Source organism: Electrophorus electricus, chromosome 5 (genome assembly GCF_041902795.1).
Source record: "Electrophorus electricus isolate QZ-2024a chromosome 5, ASM4190279v1, whole genome shotgun sequence".
Taxonomy (NCBI): Eukaryota; Metazoa; Chordata; class Actinopteri; order Gymnotiformes; family Gymnotidae; genus Electrophorus; species Electrophorus electricus.
Window position 1 is genome coordinate 3,382,501 of NC_137501.1, and position 19,793 is coordinate 3,402,293.

Here is a 19,793-nt window from a genome sequence, read left to right on the forward strand (position 1 = left end):
TTCCACAACTGAATGTTCAGACTCTCACGTGATCAATCAAATTCTAGGTAACTGTAACCCATGCAGTCAAGCACGTTTTAAGTAACTATAATAACGCCACTATTTACTAAAGTAATTTTTGGTGCATCTTTTATATTTCTTAGATTCATTTTTAGATTTTTTGCTAAATTTGCGCTATCAGTATGCACATTTAAATTTGAAGTTTTGCAGTCGGTTTGAAATTTCCATATCTAGTATAGCACCCTCTGAACTGTCTGCAAACATCCTTCGTGGAGCTGAGCCGAGAGAGGCAGAGCGAAGGTCGCGTGGGAGTCGCGTGGGGGGACAGTGCCCGGGATGCACTCACCACATCTCCCTGCCTCACGTCCTTCCCCGATGCGATGAGGGCATAGTTCCAGGCCAGGGGAAGCAGCAGTGCCAGAGGGACCATGTAAAGCTCAAAGTTCCACACCACCACTACGAAGAGCTAGGGCATCGAACAGACAGGCACGGAGAGAGAGAGAGAGAGAGAGAGAGAGAGAGACACACACACAGAAACAAAAGATGGAAGGAGGCATCAGGGAGAATGAAACATAAGCAATAGTACAGATATAAATTAGGGTTGTACCTCTAAATATAACACCATATCTTGATTCTCCTTTTTACTTCAAACCAAAGTATCAAACAGTCCCAGCAACTTCCATCCGTGCCCAGGTCTGAATCTGGCATGTCTGTATATTAGTGTGAGAATGCAGAGCAGTATGGCTCTCAGTCATATATATATTTACTCCGAACCGAGTCCGAGGAGCTCGCGATGCAGCTTCAACATGTGCCACATCGTTTCTTGGGGGAAATAATTCACTTATATCTCTTTAAATAAAGCAGCCCTTATGCATTTTCGGAAATGGTCTGGGCTCTGAGATTATCTTATCGGTTTCCATCTGCAGCTATTTGTAAATCTGTGATATTAATTTGTGAATGTTTCGCGTGAACAGCTGAAAGTGAAGCCTGCCATCCTTCCACATTTGAAAGAACATCTAGTTCTTCATTAGCACAACAATAAGACAACACACAAACCGCAACCTGCACGTTAGGAATCGATCTACGTTTCTTAGTAATAGATATTCATCAAAAACATACTTCCATGGACGGAAATGTAACTGTTCAGCAAAAAGGGAACAAAAACACCACAGTAAGATGGAAATTTCCACACATTGATTATTTTTGTGAAACATATTTACAACTGAATATTAAGCACAGCGGGTGTGACAGTTTCATTCACCCATGATAATAATGAATCGGCTGATGAGTTATGGTGTTTACTACGATGAATATTAATACTGTGAGAATGTAATAACAACAGGGGGACAGCAGTACATTGCTACAGATAACTAGTCACTTTCTAAGTGCTTAAAACTTTATACTACAAAAATCAGGTTTATTGCTATACTGCTAGTTATTTTGATACTGAGAAACTAAGTGGTATTCTCTTGGTGGTCATGATAATCTCTGATTAATTGATTAATAAAACAAACAAACACACAAACACTGACACACACACACACACACACATACACACACGTGCATGCAGGCAGGAGGTATGGTCCTGGGGTATGGACGATGGGTCCACAGCATGGCTATTCTTGACCTCGGTGCTATGCATTAAGCCTTGCGCATTCACGTGTAAACACACACTAGCACAAGTGCGCTTACGGGAAGACCAGCATAGGCACACACGATGACACACACACTCAATATCTAGAAAATGTTTGTTAAACTTTCATTCAGTTCAGCATTCAGTTAGGGAAAACATAGGTTTTTTTACATACAAACAATATATGATCCACCATGCTGACCTTTCTGATTTAAAGGCTTTTACAGAAGCTAATGATTGAAATGTAAATGTGTATTAGGACACACATTTAAACTTAATACCTCAGACTGATTCAATACTGAAAAATTATGCATCGTTATGCGCAATAACAAAAGATATATATAAACGATGAATTATAGATGAATTGGTCAAGTGATCAAGAGCAAAGTAACTTATTGTAATGGACTGCCAGTAGCTGGAAAACAACATATTACTGTTCTTTAGGGGGTTTATTTTCTTCCTTTAATAGAGTAGTGTTCAGGGAATAGGAAAGATCATTTTCAATAATTTAACAATGTTTACAGGCAAGCAAATACACACACACACACACACACACACACACACACACACACACACCAGGCTACAACCTCCTCCAACCTCGACATCTTTCAGGTAACTTTCTTTCTTCTTTGTGAACTCAGCCTTGCTCATGTCTTCCATGAAACATCTCACATTCTTACTCGCACTTGCTCATGAACATTGGAGAGAATTAACCACATTTATTAATGTTAAAATAATAAACAATAAATACTATAATATTCTGCTCAGGAAGAACCCACTCTAGAGAACCCTCTCAGCAAGAGCTACAAAAAAAAAACCCAAACAAACAAAACTCTCAAGAATTACTTCGTTAGAAATCTGATGTGAATGTTTTTCCTATTTTTAAATGACCTGTACTTAGTTTTGTTTTTACATCTATTTTTGTTGTTAAACACATTAAAAGAAAATAAATGTATTTACTTATTTATAGAATTAATTTATATTGTATTTAATATTTTTTGTTCAAAACACAGAAAAACGTTGGCGGACAAACTGCTTCAAAGCCAAGTCCCTGTTCTTCTTCCCAGCTCCACACTGTCCGTCTTGGTTTCACATGCCCGTGGGGTTGTTTAACCTGTCGCTGCGTGCACTCCCTGGGCTTTGGATATTCTAGCTCAGGGCCATCGCTTGACTGACAGCTGATGTTAGCCGACACCTCGCCTGTTTCTCCCTTACACGCGGCCCGCCAGCACAGAGGAGGTATGGGGCCATTCTCCCAGACCGGGGGCTCATTACCCACAACCCCCCACTCGCACAGGGAACCTCCTGAGGGAGAGGAGAGCCACAACAGACCCCCAGAGAAGAGGGGGATAAATAAAATCTCTGAGTTGTGCTACTGAAGGCTTTGTCGGAACGTATCCAGGTAGCGTCACCAGCAGCCTCCCATAATCCCGCAGACCTGCCAGCCGGCCATGGAGGACCCACGGCACTCAGTTCCTCAATGCCCCATGAGGCTTTGGGCTCTGCTCCCACCCTGCTGTGCTCAGTGCACACATGGCTGAAGCCGTCACACCTGCAAATTCAACTTCCACCGAAGTCATCCGGTGTCTGTAATACAATACACATCGCAATGAAAAAACACATTCTTTTCCTAGCCTACAGCGCATTTTAACGGATTTTCAACAGATGTGAAAGTCTGGACACAGTGTGCAGCACAACAACAAAAATCAAATTAAACAAAGTCATTTCTCCCCACAGTGTGCTGTACTGTTTAAAGTCCTTCCCTCACTAGGACCAGGCAGCACGGGAGAGGTGTCCACACAGGTCATCGCCCGTCAGTGGGGGTAGGCAGGCACACATTTGCACAGACGCTTAGATAAGGTGCAGCATAAAAGCAAAGATGCGAAAATAGCACAATAGCATGGCACTGGAGCCTTAGAACTAATCTCACAGTTAAATTACGTCATGACCTTAAATCTGACACTTTTTGGATTGGGAACCCTTGCACAAATTAGGGATTTTTTTCTTTAAATTAGCACACTACAGTCAGTCACTTTTCAAAGTAGATGTTCACCTTTCCTGTTCTCTGTAATTAGTACTTTTTAAACACTGTATCTATTAGGTTATCCACTAACGCAGTTCGCCCGTAGCGGTGCTAATTCATTTTAGCACTCAGAAGTAGGCTACAGCCATTCATCTCTGCCATCAGTACTCTTTAAGTTTATTTTAAATATCAATTTGATTTTGCACATCAATCACAAAGCACTTGAGATGAAGTCCCTTATTAAAACTAGGGCTCTGACTTTTAGAGCGATGTATATGAAATAGCCAAGTGTTTCAAATTCTCCTCGATTTGTTGGAAAAGAGAGTGGACTCTGTTTTGGCAGCTGATTTCAATATAATTTTGGCACCAGCCACTCTGGAGTGGCGTATGAGTACTTTGGAGAATGCATTTGAGAATTAGCACATTAAAAGTGTGTTACCAACACACCCGACCACAGTCCTGCTAGTCGGAATTCAAAAATTGAGTCATCATAGCGGTGTTGATTATTTTAAATGGTGCCAACGATGGGGAGGAATATGCCAAACGAGAGGCTGATTATGGACGTCAATAACTCATCTGGGCTTTGGCTGTGTTCGCCCCAGTTGAGCGATACTGTACTGCCACCTGCTGGCCACCCGCAGAACTCGCCGCTTGTCAGAGTGAATTCCACGTTTTCCTAAGGCTTGATCAAAGCAGACAGAACCGCAGCTGAACAAAATGGACTTCTCCCGCTCAGCGCAGCGAGCCGTTTAGTGGTGCCGTTATGTCAGACACCTTCAATTCTTAATTACACATATAGATAACTAGTTCAACGTCAGAGTCGGACACTCGGAATGATCATTTGGCAAATCCTCTTTTTTGCCCCCTAGAATTCCACGTTCTGTACTAGGTACTTGTCACTGTACACACTCACATGAAGGTGTCACACTGAAGTAAGGAGTCTCTCTCACACACACACACACACACACACACACACACACACACACACACACACACACACACACACACACACACACACACACACACACACACACACAGCATTTGTCCCTCCTCTCTTAGCTTTTTTTTTTTTCTGGGGTATTTTATCTAAATGCAAAGCAGGTGAGTGTTGCTCCAGTTTCCTGTAGCGGCAGCTCACTTGTCTGGGTTCTCCCACTGATAAGAGCCCTACTTTACCCCACATAAAAGAGCAGGGTATCATTTGCTTACCCCCTCCTTCCAATAAAGTCCCCTATGCCAGCACACACACACACACACACACACACACACACACACACACACACACACACACACACACACACACACACACACACACACATCCAAACAGCGGTCCTATTCCCCCATGCTACACAATACCTGCTCTATTTGGTCCCAATTCAGGGCCAAATTGCAGCTAAAGTTACGGCAAATTTGTTTGGAGGAAGAGCTGGTGTGGGCTGTGTGCTCCAGGGAGCATGGGGGGCCTTGGCGTGGAGAGCAGACACGGCCAGGCCTGAACCCGACACCATGATGCCAACAATGGCCCACTTTCACACGACACAGATGAGTGCTGGTACGCTCAGCTTACAGGTGTTTGGGAAGGGGGGGGGCTGTGTCCCTTGCTGGATACACACACACACACAGACAGACAGACAGACACACACAAACACAATATAAACAGACAAACACAGTCAGAAACAAACACTCAGACTTGTGGTTTTGAATGGATGATTCTTGATCAGTGTGTGTGTGTGTGTGTGTGTGTGTGTGTGTGTAGATTTGAGTGTGTGTTCAACAACAGACACAATAGTTTTCCCTGTTAACGTAAGGCAAAAGTTCTCAACTTTGCAAAGGGCTGCTAGCATCAAAACACAAGAACTTTATGATGAAAAACCATAAAGTCGTGTCAAAAGGTGTCATCTCAAAAAAACAAAACAAACAAAACCCCCCAGAACAGCCTGTCCCAGAACTTTACCCTGCATTCTGCGCGCTAATCTTCGCACAGGAATACAGCAGGCCCTGCAAAAGCAGCTCCGGCATCGCCCGCCCAACACGCTCGACACGGTACCCCGAGTGTGTCTCCGTGGAAGCGCTGCACAGCTGTGGAGATCCACACCACTGCACGGAATCACCTTGGCCAGATGGCAAGTGATAACGTGGTTCTTAAAGATATGGATAAAGTGATTACAGAACCTGTTACGCAGGAACGTTAGGACCACCAGTAGAAATAGCTAAATGGGTTCTAGGGTGAATGGTACAAACTAGATAAAATCATTGGATTTTTTTTCTTTTTCTTTTTATTGCAACCAACAATTACCTTGCAATTTCGGGTAAAACTGATTTAAATAATTGATTTGAAGACATCGTGGTTACAGCTGTGCAATATTTGTTTCCTAAATAACAACATCAGTGAAGAAGCAGGCATGCCTTCATATTTTTAGCAGACTGTCCTGACATTTCTTTCTCTGACATTTTCATTTATGTCCCACACCCCCAACCCCTGAGAAAGAGTCGAGAAAATGTGTTGAACTTAAATGTTAACTGATCGATACACGCGCTCGTCACCCCCATCTGCTCCCCCTGTTCCTGCCGTCTAAACTGTACCAAAATTAAAATGTGACAAGCGGCAAATGCTAAGGGGTGTGGTGGCGGAACATTTAAAGACGCGTTGGCGCTAAAACAGACAAGTCCTGCTGCATATTATGCATTACCACGGTGCAGGATTAGTGCAACTGTCCTGTTAGCATTCAGTCACACAGCAAGCTCAGGAGAGTGTGTCCTTTAAGAGACACGCGAACTGTCCAATTATATTTCCTGCTTTCAACGCGCTATGTAGCGGGAGGGGTAATGACAAAGACAGAGTGGGAGAAATGAAGAGATGGAGAGGGAGGTGGGAGTGATAGAGTGGGAGAGAGATAGACAGAGCGAGAGCAAGAGACAGGTAGAGAGAGAGAGAGAGAGAGAGAGAGAGAGAGAGAGAGAGAGAGAGAAATTACGCCCCATATTTGAGCCCAATTTCTCCCAACTATATGGGAAACAAACAGCTGATTTTGCCTTTGCAAAAATCTGGACGCATATGAGTGTTAAATCGGCATTGTGGTATGAAAACAGGAAATGGTTATGTGAGCGGAGCGTGGGGACACAAGCTGTCGAGTCTCTCCTCTGATACCTGGCACACTTCACTGTCCCTCTTCACGGAGTGTGTGAGAATGCAGGCCTGTGTGTGAGCACCCATGTGTGTGTGTGTGTGTGTGTGTTTGTGTGTGTGTGTGTGTCTGCGTGTGTGTGTGTGTGCGCGTGTTCCAAGCTCCTTACAAGGAAGGCACAGATGCTCCTCTGAGGAGACTCCCACTCGAAGCAGCTGTTAACGTAGCAGGCAGCGTTGAACAGGACCATGAAGCAACGTCTCACCCGGTTGAAGTTACGCAACAGCAGCTGGTAGGGAGAGAGACAGGGTTCAGTCACGCCTCGCTCCAACACCTGGAGACGCGGGACGGGGCGTGGGCCGGAGCGCTCGTCCTGCCCTCCGCAGCGGGAACTCTGTCCGTTCTGCCGCGAGCCGTCCCGTCAGCGTGAGTGAGCAGAAAAGTTACTTCAGGACAAACAGTGATCGGTCCGCATAATAAATCTTCATCAACCTGGTTTGCACCACAATTACGAAACAAGTCCTGAAGCTTAAATACAGCTTGAGGTAAGTGCTTGTTGGCAGGAGTTACGTCAGCATTGGCACAAGGGCAGCTGCACGGAAATACCCGAAAGAGCTTCCCCCACCAGGCCCCATGCTGGCCTTGGCATACGGTCCCAGACTGGAAAAGCACTATCGTCCCATGGCATTGTCTTCTAAGAATAACACCGGAACACTGAGCCAAGCTTCAATGACATTTCAGTCAGTCAGAGAATACAGTCAACGAACAAGCAGGGGGATCTTACAGTTTCACAGGCATTAAAGACGGAGCTGTTCCTTCCTTTTACTCTGGAGTGCGCTTCGTATTTCAGAATTAGTCCGAACTGCAAATGGCTGTTGCTTTCGGGTGTCCCTACCAAGATGAAACACACCCAGCCTGGTAATGGCTGCTACCTCGAGAGGCTTTGATCATGGCAAATGCGTGTGTTTACTTTGCCAGACTCAGAGCGTGCTCCCTACCTTTTAACTAGCCTATCCGGTGGGCCATTTAGGACCAATCAAACCAGCGTAAATGAGGGGTGAAATAAGACATAAGCTACAGAAAAGTACATAATACTGCCATATGACATTATGGAGATTGCCCTGACAAAATGTGCACTATTAGCATCTATCAAAAGTTTCAAAGCAAAGATGGCAGAAAGTAGCTCTGTTGTTTGGTGAATTTGATTTTCAAATGTCCTTTAGCTACCATTGCTCTGGCCTCTCAAAGCTCATTCTGTCTCACTCTCCTAGTTGAGGAGGCACGTTTTCATATGTGCACACACACACACACACACACACACACACACACACACACACACACACACACACACACACACACACACATACACACACACACACATACACACACACACACACACACACACACACACACAGGCCCACTTAAAAAGGCAAAACAGCCTAAGAGAGTGACAAGTGCCAAACGTACACTTGTTGGAACTCAGAATACCGCCACTGTTCAGTGAACTCCTTGCAAGGGTGTGTGTGTGTGTGTGTGTGTGTGTGTGTGTGTGTGTGTGTGTGCGCGCGTGTGTCAGTGGCAGGTCTGATTTGGGACAGCCCCTCCGATTCAGCTCTTTGTCCGAGGGGGGACACATTGAGAAAGCCGACAATGAAGTCCTCTACAGCTGTGGCGTAAAAGGGCCACACTAAGGGATGGGCAATCTACTTATGCATCCCCTCAACTGACAGCATGACATTTCTATTCACCAGCTCCAGAGGAGAGGAGAGAGAGAGAGAGAGAGAGAGAGAGAGAGAGAGAGAGAGAGAGAGAGAGAGAGAGAGAGAGAGGGGGAGGGAGGGAGGGAGGGAGGGAGGGAGAGGGTAATGCTGCTGTACTGTGTGGCAGACGTATTCTGTTCTGGGATCAGTGAGAAGCGTGGAGTGTAAGTCAGGGCTGGGCCGTCTTGGTACCTGTTTGGAAACACGAGGCTCCTCTTCAATATACTTCTGCTCGATGGGTATCAGCGTCCTGAGACCGGCTTTCACCTGCAGGTAAACGCGCAGTTAGCACAAAGAGCACGGGGAGGCATGGAAATGGGCGTGGCTGAAGTAAAGGGGCGTGGCTGGAGCCCGTGACGCCGCTGATGTCATTCCCTCCCTCCATTTCATCCGGCGCACAGCCGGCGTCTCCCGCGCTCTCGCCTAAAATGGTGGCCACGGCGCTCGCGGCGATGCACGCAACCCGCACACAAAAGGCGAAGGAGACGGGAGCCTTCGGTAATTAACAGGAAAATGAGAATGAAGGAGGGGGCATCGCGTGTTGAGGCGACAGGAACAAGCAGTGGAACAAACAGAAAAATGACGGCGAGAGCCGGTTAGCAGAAACAGAGAGGGACTTACAGCGTTATAAATCACATCCATTTCGAGAAAGATGACCCCTTTGGTTGGCACTGTCATCTCCTTGCTTTTCAAGGCATAAGCTTTCCGCTCACCATTTTGGATCTGTGGGAGAGGGACATGACAGCCGTCTGTCTGGCAATACCCAGCTGAATACGCTCCCGGCGTGACCTTTGACCCCCAGCTGCTGCATCTGACAGAGAGCCCAAAACAACTGTAGCGACTCTGACAAGTACCTGTTCATTATGGCCCGACCACTGTCAGCTGCAAATGAACTATCCTGGGGGAAGAGCCTGGGAGCATACATTACACACTCTACATTTTCTCTTTCTTTCTTTCTAAGTGGGCTTGGTTTTAACAGCCTCCGCCTGCTTTTCTGACTTCAAGGTATAATGGCTAAAAATGGTGTCTGATATTCATTATTTTAAAAAAAGAAAGAAAAAAAAAAAAACCTGTTTTGATTTGAGTTGCGATCTGATCTGTCTGTTTTTAGTGCATGCTAAGGTCCAGATTTATTTTATTATTTTTTTGCGGTGGGGTGGAGAGAGCAGACACTGGGACTCACACTCAGCAGCGGAATGGACACCTTGCCCAGGAAGTCAGCGCTACGGTCGCGATCTTCATCGTAGACGGTGACCTCCAACACAGAGTGGATGTCTTTCACATTGCTGTGTTGAAAGACAAAATCAAGACAGGGAGGAGAAAGAAAAGAAGTCATTGACTAATATTAAACATCGAAAAGATCTTTGAAGTCATGGCCAAAAAAAAAAAAAAAAAAAAAAAAACCGGATTCATTTAAAGCCTTGGTGGCCGTCTCCATTGTATGAGGGTTAAAAAAAGATGCTGTGATTCTCCCTTTGAAATGCTATCTTTGAAAAGTAGGCTAAAGAGAGGAAGAAAATGAGGTTATTCTTAAAGAGACGGGCACTCCAAGGAGAGGCTAGATTACCCAGCTTTCTGTGGGAATTCACAAATGAATTTCCAGCCAAGCAGATTGGAAGATTATGAAAAAACATCAATGGAACAACGTTTAGATTCTGAACTAATATGAGAAATTATGTATGGCACATTACCATACGGTAACATGATTGAACTTGCCAAGGTTATATAATTTCATCCAGAGGTTAATCTTGGTCCTCAAGGAAAAAAGTTTACTTATATGTAAAAGGTCCGTGTAGAGCTATGGACATAAAACTAAATTAATATGATACTTGCAGGAATTTAAATGTTCTTCAGCACTTAATTGTAATTTTTATTGAACATAATTCAGGTTTTAAATATGGTACAAATTAGTACAAATTAAGTGACTGAGAGAACGCAAGAATGCGTATTTATTTGCATGAGATTGAAGAGCTATCGGGTTCACACAGCAAAACGTGTGTATTGATGTGGACTCTAAATGCCATCTGACACTCACAACATGAAGACTTTGTTCCACTCAGGGTTGAGGTTCTTGTACACGGTGTGTGTCTGCAATCGGTCGTTGCTAAGTTCCACAACACAGAAGGGGTCACTCTTGCCTGTGAGGGAGAGACACACACACACACACACACACACATTAACTTTATCAGCTATGGGCCTGTTTTATCTGTTGCCTGTTGCACTGAGAGTACTGGAGCCTCGCTGTGTGATTAAGGTGTGGGTGTGCTAGGCCACAGGGCTACATGACACCACACCACCTTCTTAGACACACCGCACACCCTCCTCAGACACACCACACCACCTCCTCAGACGCAACACACCCCCTCCTCAGACACACCGCACCATCTCCTCAGACACGCATGCTGGCCTCAGGAGTATCTTTGCTGATGTGGTCATTTCTGGCCTGTCTGTAGTGTCACAGCTTCACGCTGTAGTGATATGTTGACTCAAACACAAACAAAAAACAAATTCCTTTTAGTTCCTTTTAATTCTGTTTTAGAACAGTTTAGTGAAAAATGTCACAGTAAAATGGATATACTGATCCAACTTACATTTAAATTTTTTATTTTTATATTAATAATGTGTAAATATATTTCCATTAATGGCTTGTGCTTTGTTATCCACATATAAAACACATCCTCAGCTAGATTTTCAATAAACAAATCAGTACTTAGATATAAATACATATTCTAAGTATATTCATTATTAAATAGTGTAGTTTGCAAGTGCTACACAGCAATTTAAAATGAATATTAAATGCACACACTGAGGATAACACTAACTTCAGGGAATATTTAAAAAAAGTGTACCAAACATGTTTCAAATTATCATAAGCAGGGAACTCTAGAGATATTAAATCAGAAATGTGGCCGATATCCTATAAAAGTAGCTATTAAAATATATCAGTCTATATATCAGTTTATATCAGTCTTTTAAAAGGTCCAGTTCATTCCCATGACAAAACTAAAACAAACTCTGAATTTAAGATTTGATTTCAACTTTTAACAAAACAACCCGGCAGCATTTTATTGTTTGTAAAATAAAAGAAAATGTTTTTTACAAGATGTGTGAGAAACAACAAAATTGTTGCGGTATTCCCATAATGGAAATGATATTTTCCTGTTTATAATATCACAAGATAAAATAAACCTGAGACTCCTGTAAGTTCCAAACGCCACAGCGGAGGAAGGGTCTGTGCACGGGTTTCCAGCAGGTGAATAAAAGACTGAACTGGAAAGCTGATAAAAATGGCATGACAAAGGCAGGACATTTAGTTGATGTACAGAATAAATGTCACTGTGATCAATGGAAAGTCTTGGCTGTCACAAGCCATGTCAGCTGCTGCAACCCATCGATTGGGTAGCACTGGATAAGTTCATCTTTGTTATCAGTTCTTGTAGTTGCAAAATATTCACTTTAAACCCAAATACTATAATTACTGTGACTGAGACGTTCGTTTGTGCATTGTGCGCGCGCGCGCGCACACACACACACACACACACACACACACACACACTATTATTATGCCTGCGGTGCTATTCTGAACGTAAATGATTATCAAGCATAGTACAGACTGATGAGTTTTAATTTGCCAAAAGCGTGTTGCAAACAGCCAACTAGTATTTGAAATACCTGCAACACAAATATGCAAATAAAGTCTTAGAAAATCCCTGAATGACATCTAGTGGCTCCACAAATAACCTGGATAAATTAAAACAGCATTTGTAAATTAGTCTCCAGACCTTTGTAATTGTACACAAACATTAGATTTATCTGTCTAAACAGGTTCATAATATGCAGGGGTTTTTTTTAACTACGCAGAATGAAGGAGCCTTATGCATTTATGTTAATGCTCAAATTATTGCAAACTGATAGACAGAGAAATGTACCGACAAACCGTGTACCCTTGCGCTGTGGCGTGCTACGGCTCCGCTTATGACACACGGTCGTCCCTGGCGACGAACTCTGACCTTGTTTGTGAGGCGGCTGTCTGGGCGAATTTCATGCTTTTGCCTCGGATGGAAGTTTGACTCTCCAGGTGTGGCTGACGAGACACCAGCCACAGCTTCATTTTGGGCAAACACACCCTCGACCGGCGAGATGAGTTCAACCTCATTTTGGCTCCAATTTGACCGGCCCCGTGCAAACGTACGAGCGCAGTAATTACATTTTTCAGGTCTGGAAGGCATCTTAAATGAAATCCGTGAGCATATTATGCAGGAGTCTCCACACAACAGCCACATCCAGTCATTCTGTGAATGTACTTGCTGCCTCCCTGCACACCACACACAGTCGTGTCTGATTAATCTTCCGACAACCTTCTGAAGATGAGCTCGGAAAATTTTAAACAACAATTATGGTATCAAATAGGTATTCGTGAGTGCTGTTGGTATGAACTGTGTTTTCGTATTCCCAAGGCTGTATAGAAATTTTAGCCCGTCTGCATTTTGAATATTACAAGTGCTGGTGGTAATACAGGCTCAGTCGGGTTCAGTCAGATTTGCGACAGGCGCGATTGCATAACGCGACTCCGTCGAGGGGGAGCGAGTGCTGGAGGTGAGCGCCCCTGAATGGGTCAGACGGGTGAGCCGAGCCCCTTCTCCCTAAACACTGTTGGTTTTACACACTCTTCTCATTAATCCTGCTGGACTAGAGAGGAGGCACTCCAGATAAACGCCTCAATTAATTTCAATGAAGAACAGGCAGGCAGAGAGAGAGAGAGAGAGAGGGAGGAAGAGTGTTGTAAGGAGCAAACCAAACCGCTCTACACTGGAGTGCAAGCGAGGTAAAACAGAGAATGAGAATCCATTTAGATCTCTCTTTTTTTTCTCGTCCCCCCCTCAAATCCCGCTCCCTCTTTCTTGGGGCCGGGCTCCTGTCTCTGCTGAGCTCTCTATTAGAGGAGGCACTGTTCCGTGGCCCGTAACCTTGTTGGCTGACGCCTCCGTGCCAGGGCCGTGTGAGACAGAGGGTCCCTGGGCGGTCCACGCCTTTTCTGGGGGGTGGAAGCTGCCGCCTTTATGGCGGGAAGGGAGTGTGAAACCGGAGCTCCGGTCCCCTTGGGAACGCCGGACCGCGCTCCAAGGTCAACTGAACGGGACCAGACCCCTGGATGGGGGGTGGTGGTGTTGGTGGGGGGAATCGGGGGGTTCGGTTGGAGGGGTTTAGGGGTTAGAGGGGGTTGACTGCCCAGCTGTCACACGCACTGGAGAAAATGAGTGTGTGTGTGTGTGTGTGTGTGTGTCTAGGAAAGGTTCCTGTCCATTGACCTAGTCTTAATTAAGGATATGGTTATAGACATAGTGGTAGTATAAAGAAACCGCACACACCCCCATGCACACAGAGAAGCTGAGAATGTGAGGAACGACTCCACCTTTAACGCGATACTGCTATTCTCCACTCACCCTTCACAGCACAGTAAATTACACTGCCAATCTTTGCACCTTTTTAAAGTGTTCAGCGGCTGTAAAGTAAATAGGCATTAAACCAAATAGGATCGCAACACGTTAAGAAGAAGCCAGACATGCTCAAACACAGCAGACGCCATCCTGGACGGCTCGCGGCTCCCACAAATACAACCTTCACAAAGGCCACAGGGCACCTTCCAGCAAACTCCTGCAGAAGGAGTTCCATTCGATCAGACTGAAGGATGACTCCAGCAACGAGGTCACGCAGTTGCTGTGGGACTCACAAATGGTTTTTCCCTCCCATTCCTCTTTCAGCAAAACAAATGCAGATGCACATTTTGCTCGCGCTGGTCGGGTATTAGCCTGCAGGGAAACCACGGACTGCGCTAAGTGTTGTTAATGGTCTTGTCTCTCCCTCTCCGAATAGAGAGCAGCGCTCTGCGTCTGCTGCAATGTCTTTTCAACCCCATAATACACAAGGCCTGGAAACTAGGCCTGTCCACGGCAGACTTAATTAAAAGGGAGAATTAATGGAACAGGAACAGAAGCGTGGGAAAATGTGTCAGCCATACAGCGGGCAGAAAAGTGCCTTCCATCCATTAATGGAGAGCTGAAAACATCAACTTCTTATTACTCCTTTGTTGCAAGGACAAATGAATCTTTATCTCAGTCACTGGACATATCTCAGATACCACATTATAAGGTATGTGTGTGTGTGTGTGTGAGTGAGGGACACACAGAGAGAGAAAGAGTGTGTGTGTGTGTGTGTGTGTGTGTGTGTGTGGCCTCACCTGTAACGTCAGCTGCCATCAGTCCCTCTGCCCGAATGACTTTCACCTGCACAATGCCCACGTCCTTAATATTGTTGAAGGATCTCAGGAGACTCTGGAGGGGTGAGAGTGTGGCCTGGCTGATTAATGTCAGAGGGCTGGAGAGCTCCTTGCCCGGCTGGCTCATGCACGACGAACGCATGCACGACGAACCCACGGGTTGCTGTGTGCATGCGTGCAAGGCACAGGCCTGATTAAGTCGTATATTGAATTTAAATGGCAGTCAGATATGCAAACCTCTCACTCTCTCTCCTATCATGAGCACACACACATAAAAAAACAACAACAACAAAAAAACATCATGCGAGAAGTGAGGACGTGTATACGGACCCGAAAGCAAAGATGGAGAAAGGAAAACGTTAACTGTGTGCTTCCGCTGGTACGGACAACATAGGTCAACTAAATCTGTGCCTGGGGCTTATTTGGACCAAAATATATATTTTTGAAAATCATTTCGAAAAATCATTTCGAAAAAACAAAACAAAAACAACTTTATTTATATTAAAAAAAGAAAGAAAGGAAAAAGCAGTGCCTTCTTGTGATAGCGTATGCCTGTGCAGGCATGTGTGCTGTGTCAAGGTCCATGTTAGTGTCATTCAGGAAGCCTGCACGAGCCACCCACATATCAGCCCGCAAACCATGGCACCAGCCACCCATCCACACCTGGCCCTGCTTCCCATAGCGCCATTAGAGTCGTCAGCAAATAACAGGCTTTAGACGGGCTTAGGCTGCGCAGAGTCACGGGACCGTCCAAAGCCTCTCTGAGACTTATGATTTATGACGGAGCCAATTACACTGCTCCAGATAAAAGCCATTCATTCAGAGAGCATCCCCTACTTAACTGCTCCTTTGTGTGTCCATTGGAACATTAAAAAGGGCTGACATTTAGTGCTGATGTTGCATCAGACACAGGCTACATGCTCTCTGGTGGGTGTGTGTGCGTGCGTGTGTGTGTGTGTTCTCAATCAGGACATACAGCAAGTCTATAACCATTTAAAAAATATATTTAACATTGAAATCTGCATATATATATATATATATATATATATATATATATATATATATATATATATATATATATATATATATATATATATATATAAAATTCCCACATACACACTCAGCTGATCAAATGTTGGGGTCCTCATTCCACTGATGGAAAGCTAAAGCAAATGCCTGCACAAAAGGACCCACAGCCAAGACCCAGAAGTCCGGATGGGCTTTTAAAGCTCTGCTAACCTTCTTCACTTCAATTTACTTTTCTTTCTGCCAACAACCCCCCCCCACACACCCAACTCAGAGGAGTAATTATAATTTGAATTTTTCAAGTCGGTGCCTTAATTCATTATGAACTCTGACTGCCTCCACTTTTTATGAGCAATACTATGGTGTTAAAAAAATCCTCTGATAGCAGACTGGTGGAGAGTGCGAGAGAGAGAAAATTTCTCTTTCCACATAACATTAATGCATGATTTCACTTCAGATTGTTATTTATGATTATTGTGACCTTGGGGGGGGGGGGGAATGTTAGATATTTTTTGGGGAAAGGCAACAGCATTTTTTTATAAAAGAGGAATGTCTCATAGCTCTATAGACCACAGCATAGGCAAAAAAAAACTCTGGAGATGAGACTTCTTTATGTTTTTAATGAAAAGACGAAGAATTTTTTTTCCCACACTCCCAGAGGGCAACAGTGCTTGGCAAAGCGGGGCAGTACAGGGCAGGACACACACACACACACACACACACACACACACACACACACACACACACACACACACACACACAGCATCCCCCCCCCCTTAAAGCAGGGACCACAAGCTGGAGGAGGGGAAAGTGGCGGGACTGTGTCATGATTGACAGCTTGTCACCATGACGTCTTATTCCATCTCCGTCGTGGAGAAAATGAATGTCACTGTGCGGAGCCTTATGACTTGCTGTCATCTCGCCGGCGCTCACCTTTTATCAATGCTCTAAATAACATTTCAAGCCCACCGTCTCCTGCCGGACAATCCGGTCAGGGGACATTAAATCGGATGACTGTGAAATGTCATAATAAAAATGGAATGCTAACAGCTTCCCTCCTCCCTCTTCTCTCATGCTTTCCCTTCTTTGCTCTTTCCTTCTACGTCCTCACGCACGCACACACGCACCAGTGCATTTGTCTGATCTCTGATTTTAAAGTGCGAGACAGGGCGATGTGGAATTGGGTGCCACCACTTGAGCAGAGGTCACCCCGGCCCTGACGCCCATTAATGTCCATTACGCACGGGTTCCCCACACTCTCTGCATCCCCTTATTCAAATGCATAATTCCTGCCCGCTTGCCAACAACAGCCGAGCTGCCCTGCTCCCATCACAAAAAAAATTAATAAACCCACATATCGTGAAATAAGAGAGATTTTCAACGTGGGGTCTTCTCTCAGGCCTTGGATTTGAATTCAGCGTTCTCCTCAGATTATTGAGCATTCCAAGAAGGGTTAATCGTGAAAACAGCCAAAGCTGAGATGACTAAACCACCAATGGGAAAAGAGCCCCCAAACCCATAACTCATCACAGAAGTTAGCATTTCTTTTAAGAAAATGATGGAAATAATGACCTTCAAATAAAAAATATCAAAGTAAAACCCGATGAAAACAAGCGAACCAAGCGAAATAGTCACTCGGCAAGCGATGATCATTGCACTAAACAGGCTGCTGAGGTCTCGGTGAATCCTCAGGTGTGGGTGCTTTGTCTGCTCCGCCCAGAGCTCTAAATGAGAGCATTCGAGGTGTGTTGTGACCTCGCGGTGACGGGTAGACAACCCTTTTAGCGACAGACATCTTCACTCGGCTTCGTGGCCATTAGCGCACCCTGACGAGGCAGTCCGCCACCCCGCCCTGTTCACTCCGTATGCAAACAGCTGAAAGTCATCTGATATGCCTTCACCACTTTAATGATGTGCGTGAAGCCGGCACCGCAAAGCTACATTAGGAGATTTAATTGCGTTCCTTGCTAGCCCACGCACGCTCCCGCCCCACCCCCCGACGGCACAGACAGTTTAAGAAAAGAGCATCTGCGGCTTTGACGCGTCGCCGTTTACCTCCACACACACACACACACACACACACACACACACAGGCTGACACTTCCTCTTATGTGCTTTATTAGCGTGGTGGACATCAGTGGCCGTGGGTTAGCGCTTCACGCCGCCAGCGCTGACGACCGGCGCTGGGCGCTTTAATTCACGCGGCCATCCTCGTCGATTTGACGGCGATAGAGCGGCTGAAGGCGTTTGAAACCCCCCCCCCCAATCTCTCTCCATCCTCATCCCCTTTCCAGCCCTAGATGGAGGCACCACCCAGCCTGAGCTAATCTGCTGAAGGACTAGTGCACAGCATTAGCGCTAGCACTTCATGTTATCTGCCCGGCTTGATAAGGTACATCTTTATTAACCAACCCCCCACCCACCCACCTTTAAAAGGGTGTCAAGCAGGGAAAAGGGAATATGTTAATAGTGGGGACAAATTAAAGCCCCCTATTTCAAATCCAGTCATTTCTCCCATCTCTCCCACCAGGCATATCTGTCTCCATCGGACTGCAGGCTAGGGTGCTAATGAATGCCTAGATGCACAGAGGGAGGGGGAAGGAAGAGTGCGGAACAGAAAAGGAGAGCGAGAACAAGGATGGGGGAGTAAAATATCTATCCTTTACCAGGGGTGGGGTGGGGGGCGGCGACGACTAGACTTCTGCAAGGTGAAATAGCTTTTCTTTTCATTTCGCACACACACCCTTTCCAGCTCTCCATCCATACCCTGACACCCCCCCCCCCCCCCATCCTCGGCAAGTTCGTCCACCAAACCTCGGTCTAAGAGCTCCCCCCTGTGGGCATGGGAAACAACTGCAGCGCCCGGTTAGCGCGGCGGCGCTGGCCACCAGGCTTTGGTGCTTGAAATCGTGGGTCGACCACCAGGCCTGCACAAGGCTCCCGCTGCTGTTCCGCCAGTGGTCATGCGCACCGACCAGCACACCCTTCCACGTCCAGCAGAATTCCGTTACTGTGGACTCTGGACAGCCCCAACCACTGCAACCCGGAGCAGCTAGCACCACTAGCGCACCCAGCTAGCGGTCCGTACTGGGCTGGCGACAGAGAGAATGCCTCAGAACCTTAAAGCCGGAGAGAGAGCTCGGAAATCCCAGGGTTTCATCTGTACCGTTACACGAGAGAGCAGATGCATCAGAGGTGGTTAGGAGGCCGACATGCGCCTCTCTGTTCCAGCCTTGCCCACCACCCCCACCCTCCCTATTGGCATGTAAAGAAGCAGTGGAGAGCGGCAAATGGCGGCGAGCAAAGGGTTAACGGCCCAAAGACAAAGAGGGAGGCTGGAGCCATTGTACAGGCTTAAGGACTGAGGGGCTCAGGGGCCATGCAGGGCGAAAGGCCCCCACACAGGGGCACTGGGCCCTTTCAGGCCCAGCCTTTCATCAGCATACCCAGCCTCAAAAGAGCCTGTCACTGGCCCCCACTACCCGCACTGTCCTAATCAGCTCCTCTCCTTCTGTCTCTCTCCCCTCTTCACTCCTCATCCCTCTCTTCAGAAAGCACGGGAGGCCCGATCCAGTGCTCTCTGGGCCTGAACCAATCTACGGCCCCCGAGAGGTTGCGCAGCTCTGAAAAGGAGGTCACGTCACAGAGGTGCTGCCGGGTCTGAGAACGAGGCACCAGTGGGGACGTTCTCCTCTGTGCACAGCTCAGTGGATGTATATGTGGAGCAACACGTGCACAATAGAGGGCTGGGGTCAGCTCAACGTATAAACGAGCTTTAGTTTCTCTGCTTAAATTCTAACACTCACCCTTCTACAGCGTACAGGGGCGGTTTGTCCTCAAACAGCACATACGGAGCTACTGGCACACGGTCCGGGCCAACCCTCCTCTGATCCAGAACCTGTAGCCCTACTAATGACTGCAGCTGGCTGTTCTGACGTGCTTCAGTAAA

The 19,793-nt window shown here is 46.0% G+C and overlaps 1 protein-coding gene across 13 annotated transcripts in view; it reads right to left on the minus strand.

Annotated features, from left to right (window-relative positions):
* Positions 1-19,793, minus strand: part of mctp1a (multiple C2 domains, transmembrane 1a) — a 116,313-nt gene that overhangs the window by 29,934 nt on the left and 66,586 nt on the right. For 12 of the 13 annotated variants that reach the window (XR_003410367.3, XR_014123961.1, XM_035529705.2 and 9 more), the window contains 7 exons: positions 14,780-14,873; positions 10,577-10,679; positions 9,725-9,827; positions 9,163-9,264; positions 8,734-8,808; positions 6,951-7,070; positions 347-466 (listed from right to left, as the gene is read on the minus strand). Coding sequence is in view for 11 of the 13 variants with exons in the window: in XM_035529705.2 (XP_035385598.1) it covers positions 347-466; positions 6,951-7,070; positions 8,734-8,808; positions 9,163-9,264; positions 9,725-9,827; positions 10,577-10,679; positions 14,780-14,873 (717 nt within the window). In the remaining 2 variants the exon portion in view is untranslated. The remainder of the gene's footprint in view (positions 1-346; positions 467-6,950; positions 7,071-8,733; positions 8,809-9,162; positions 9,265-9,724; positions 9,828-10,576; positions 10,680-14,779; positions 14,874-19,793) is intronic. The other variant, XM_035529707.2, reaches the window with a different exon arrangement.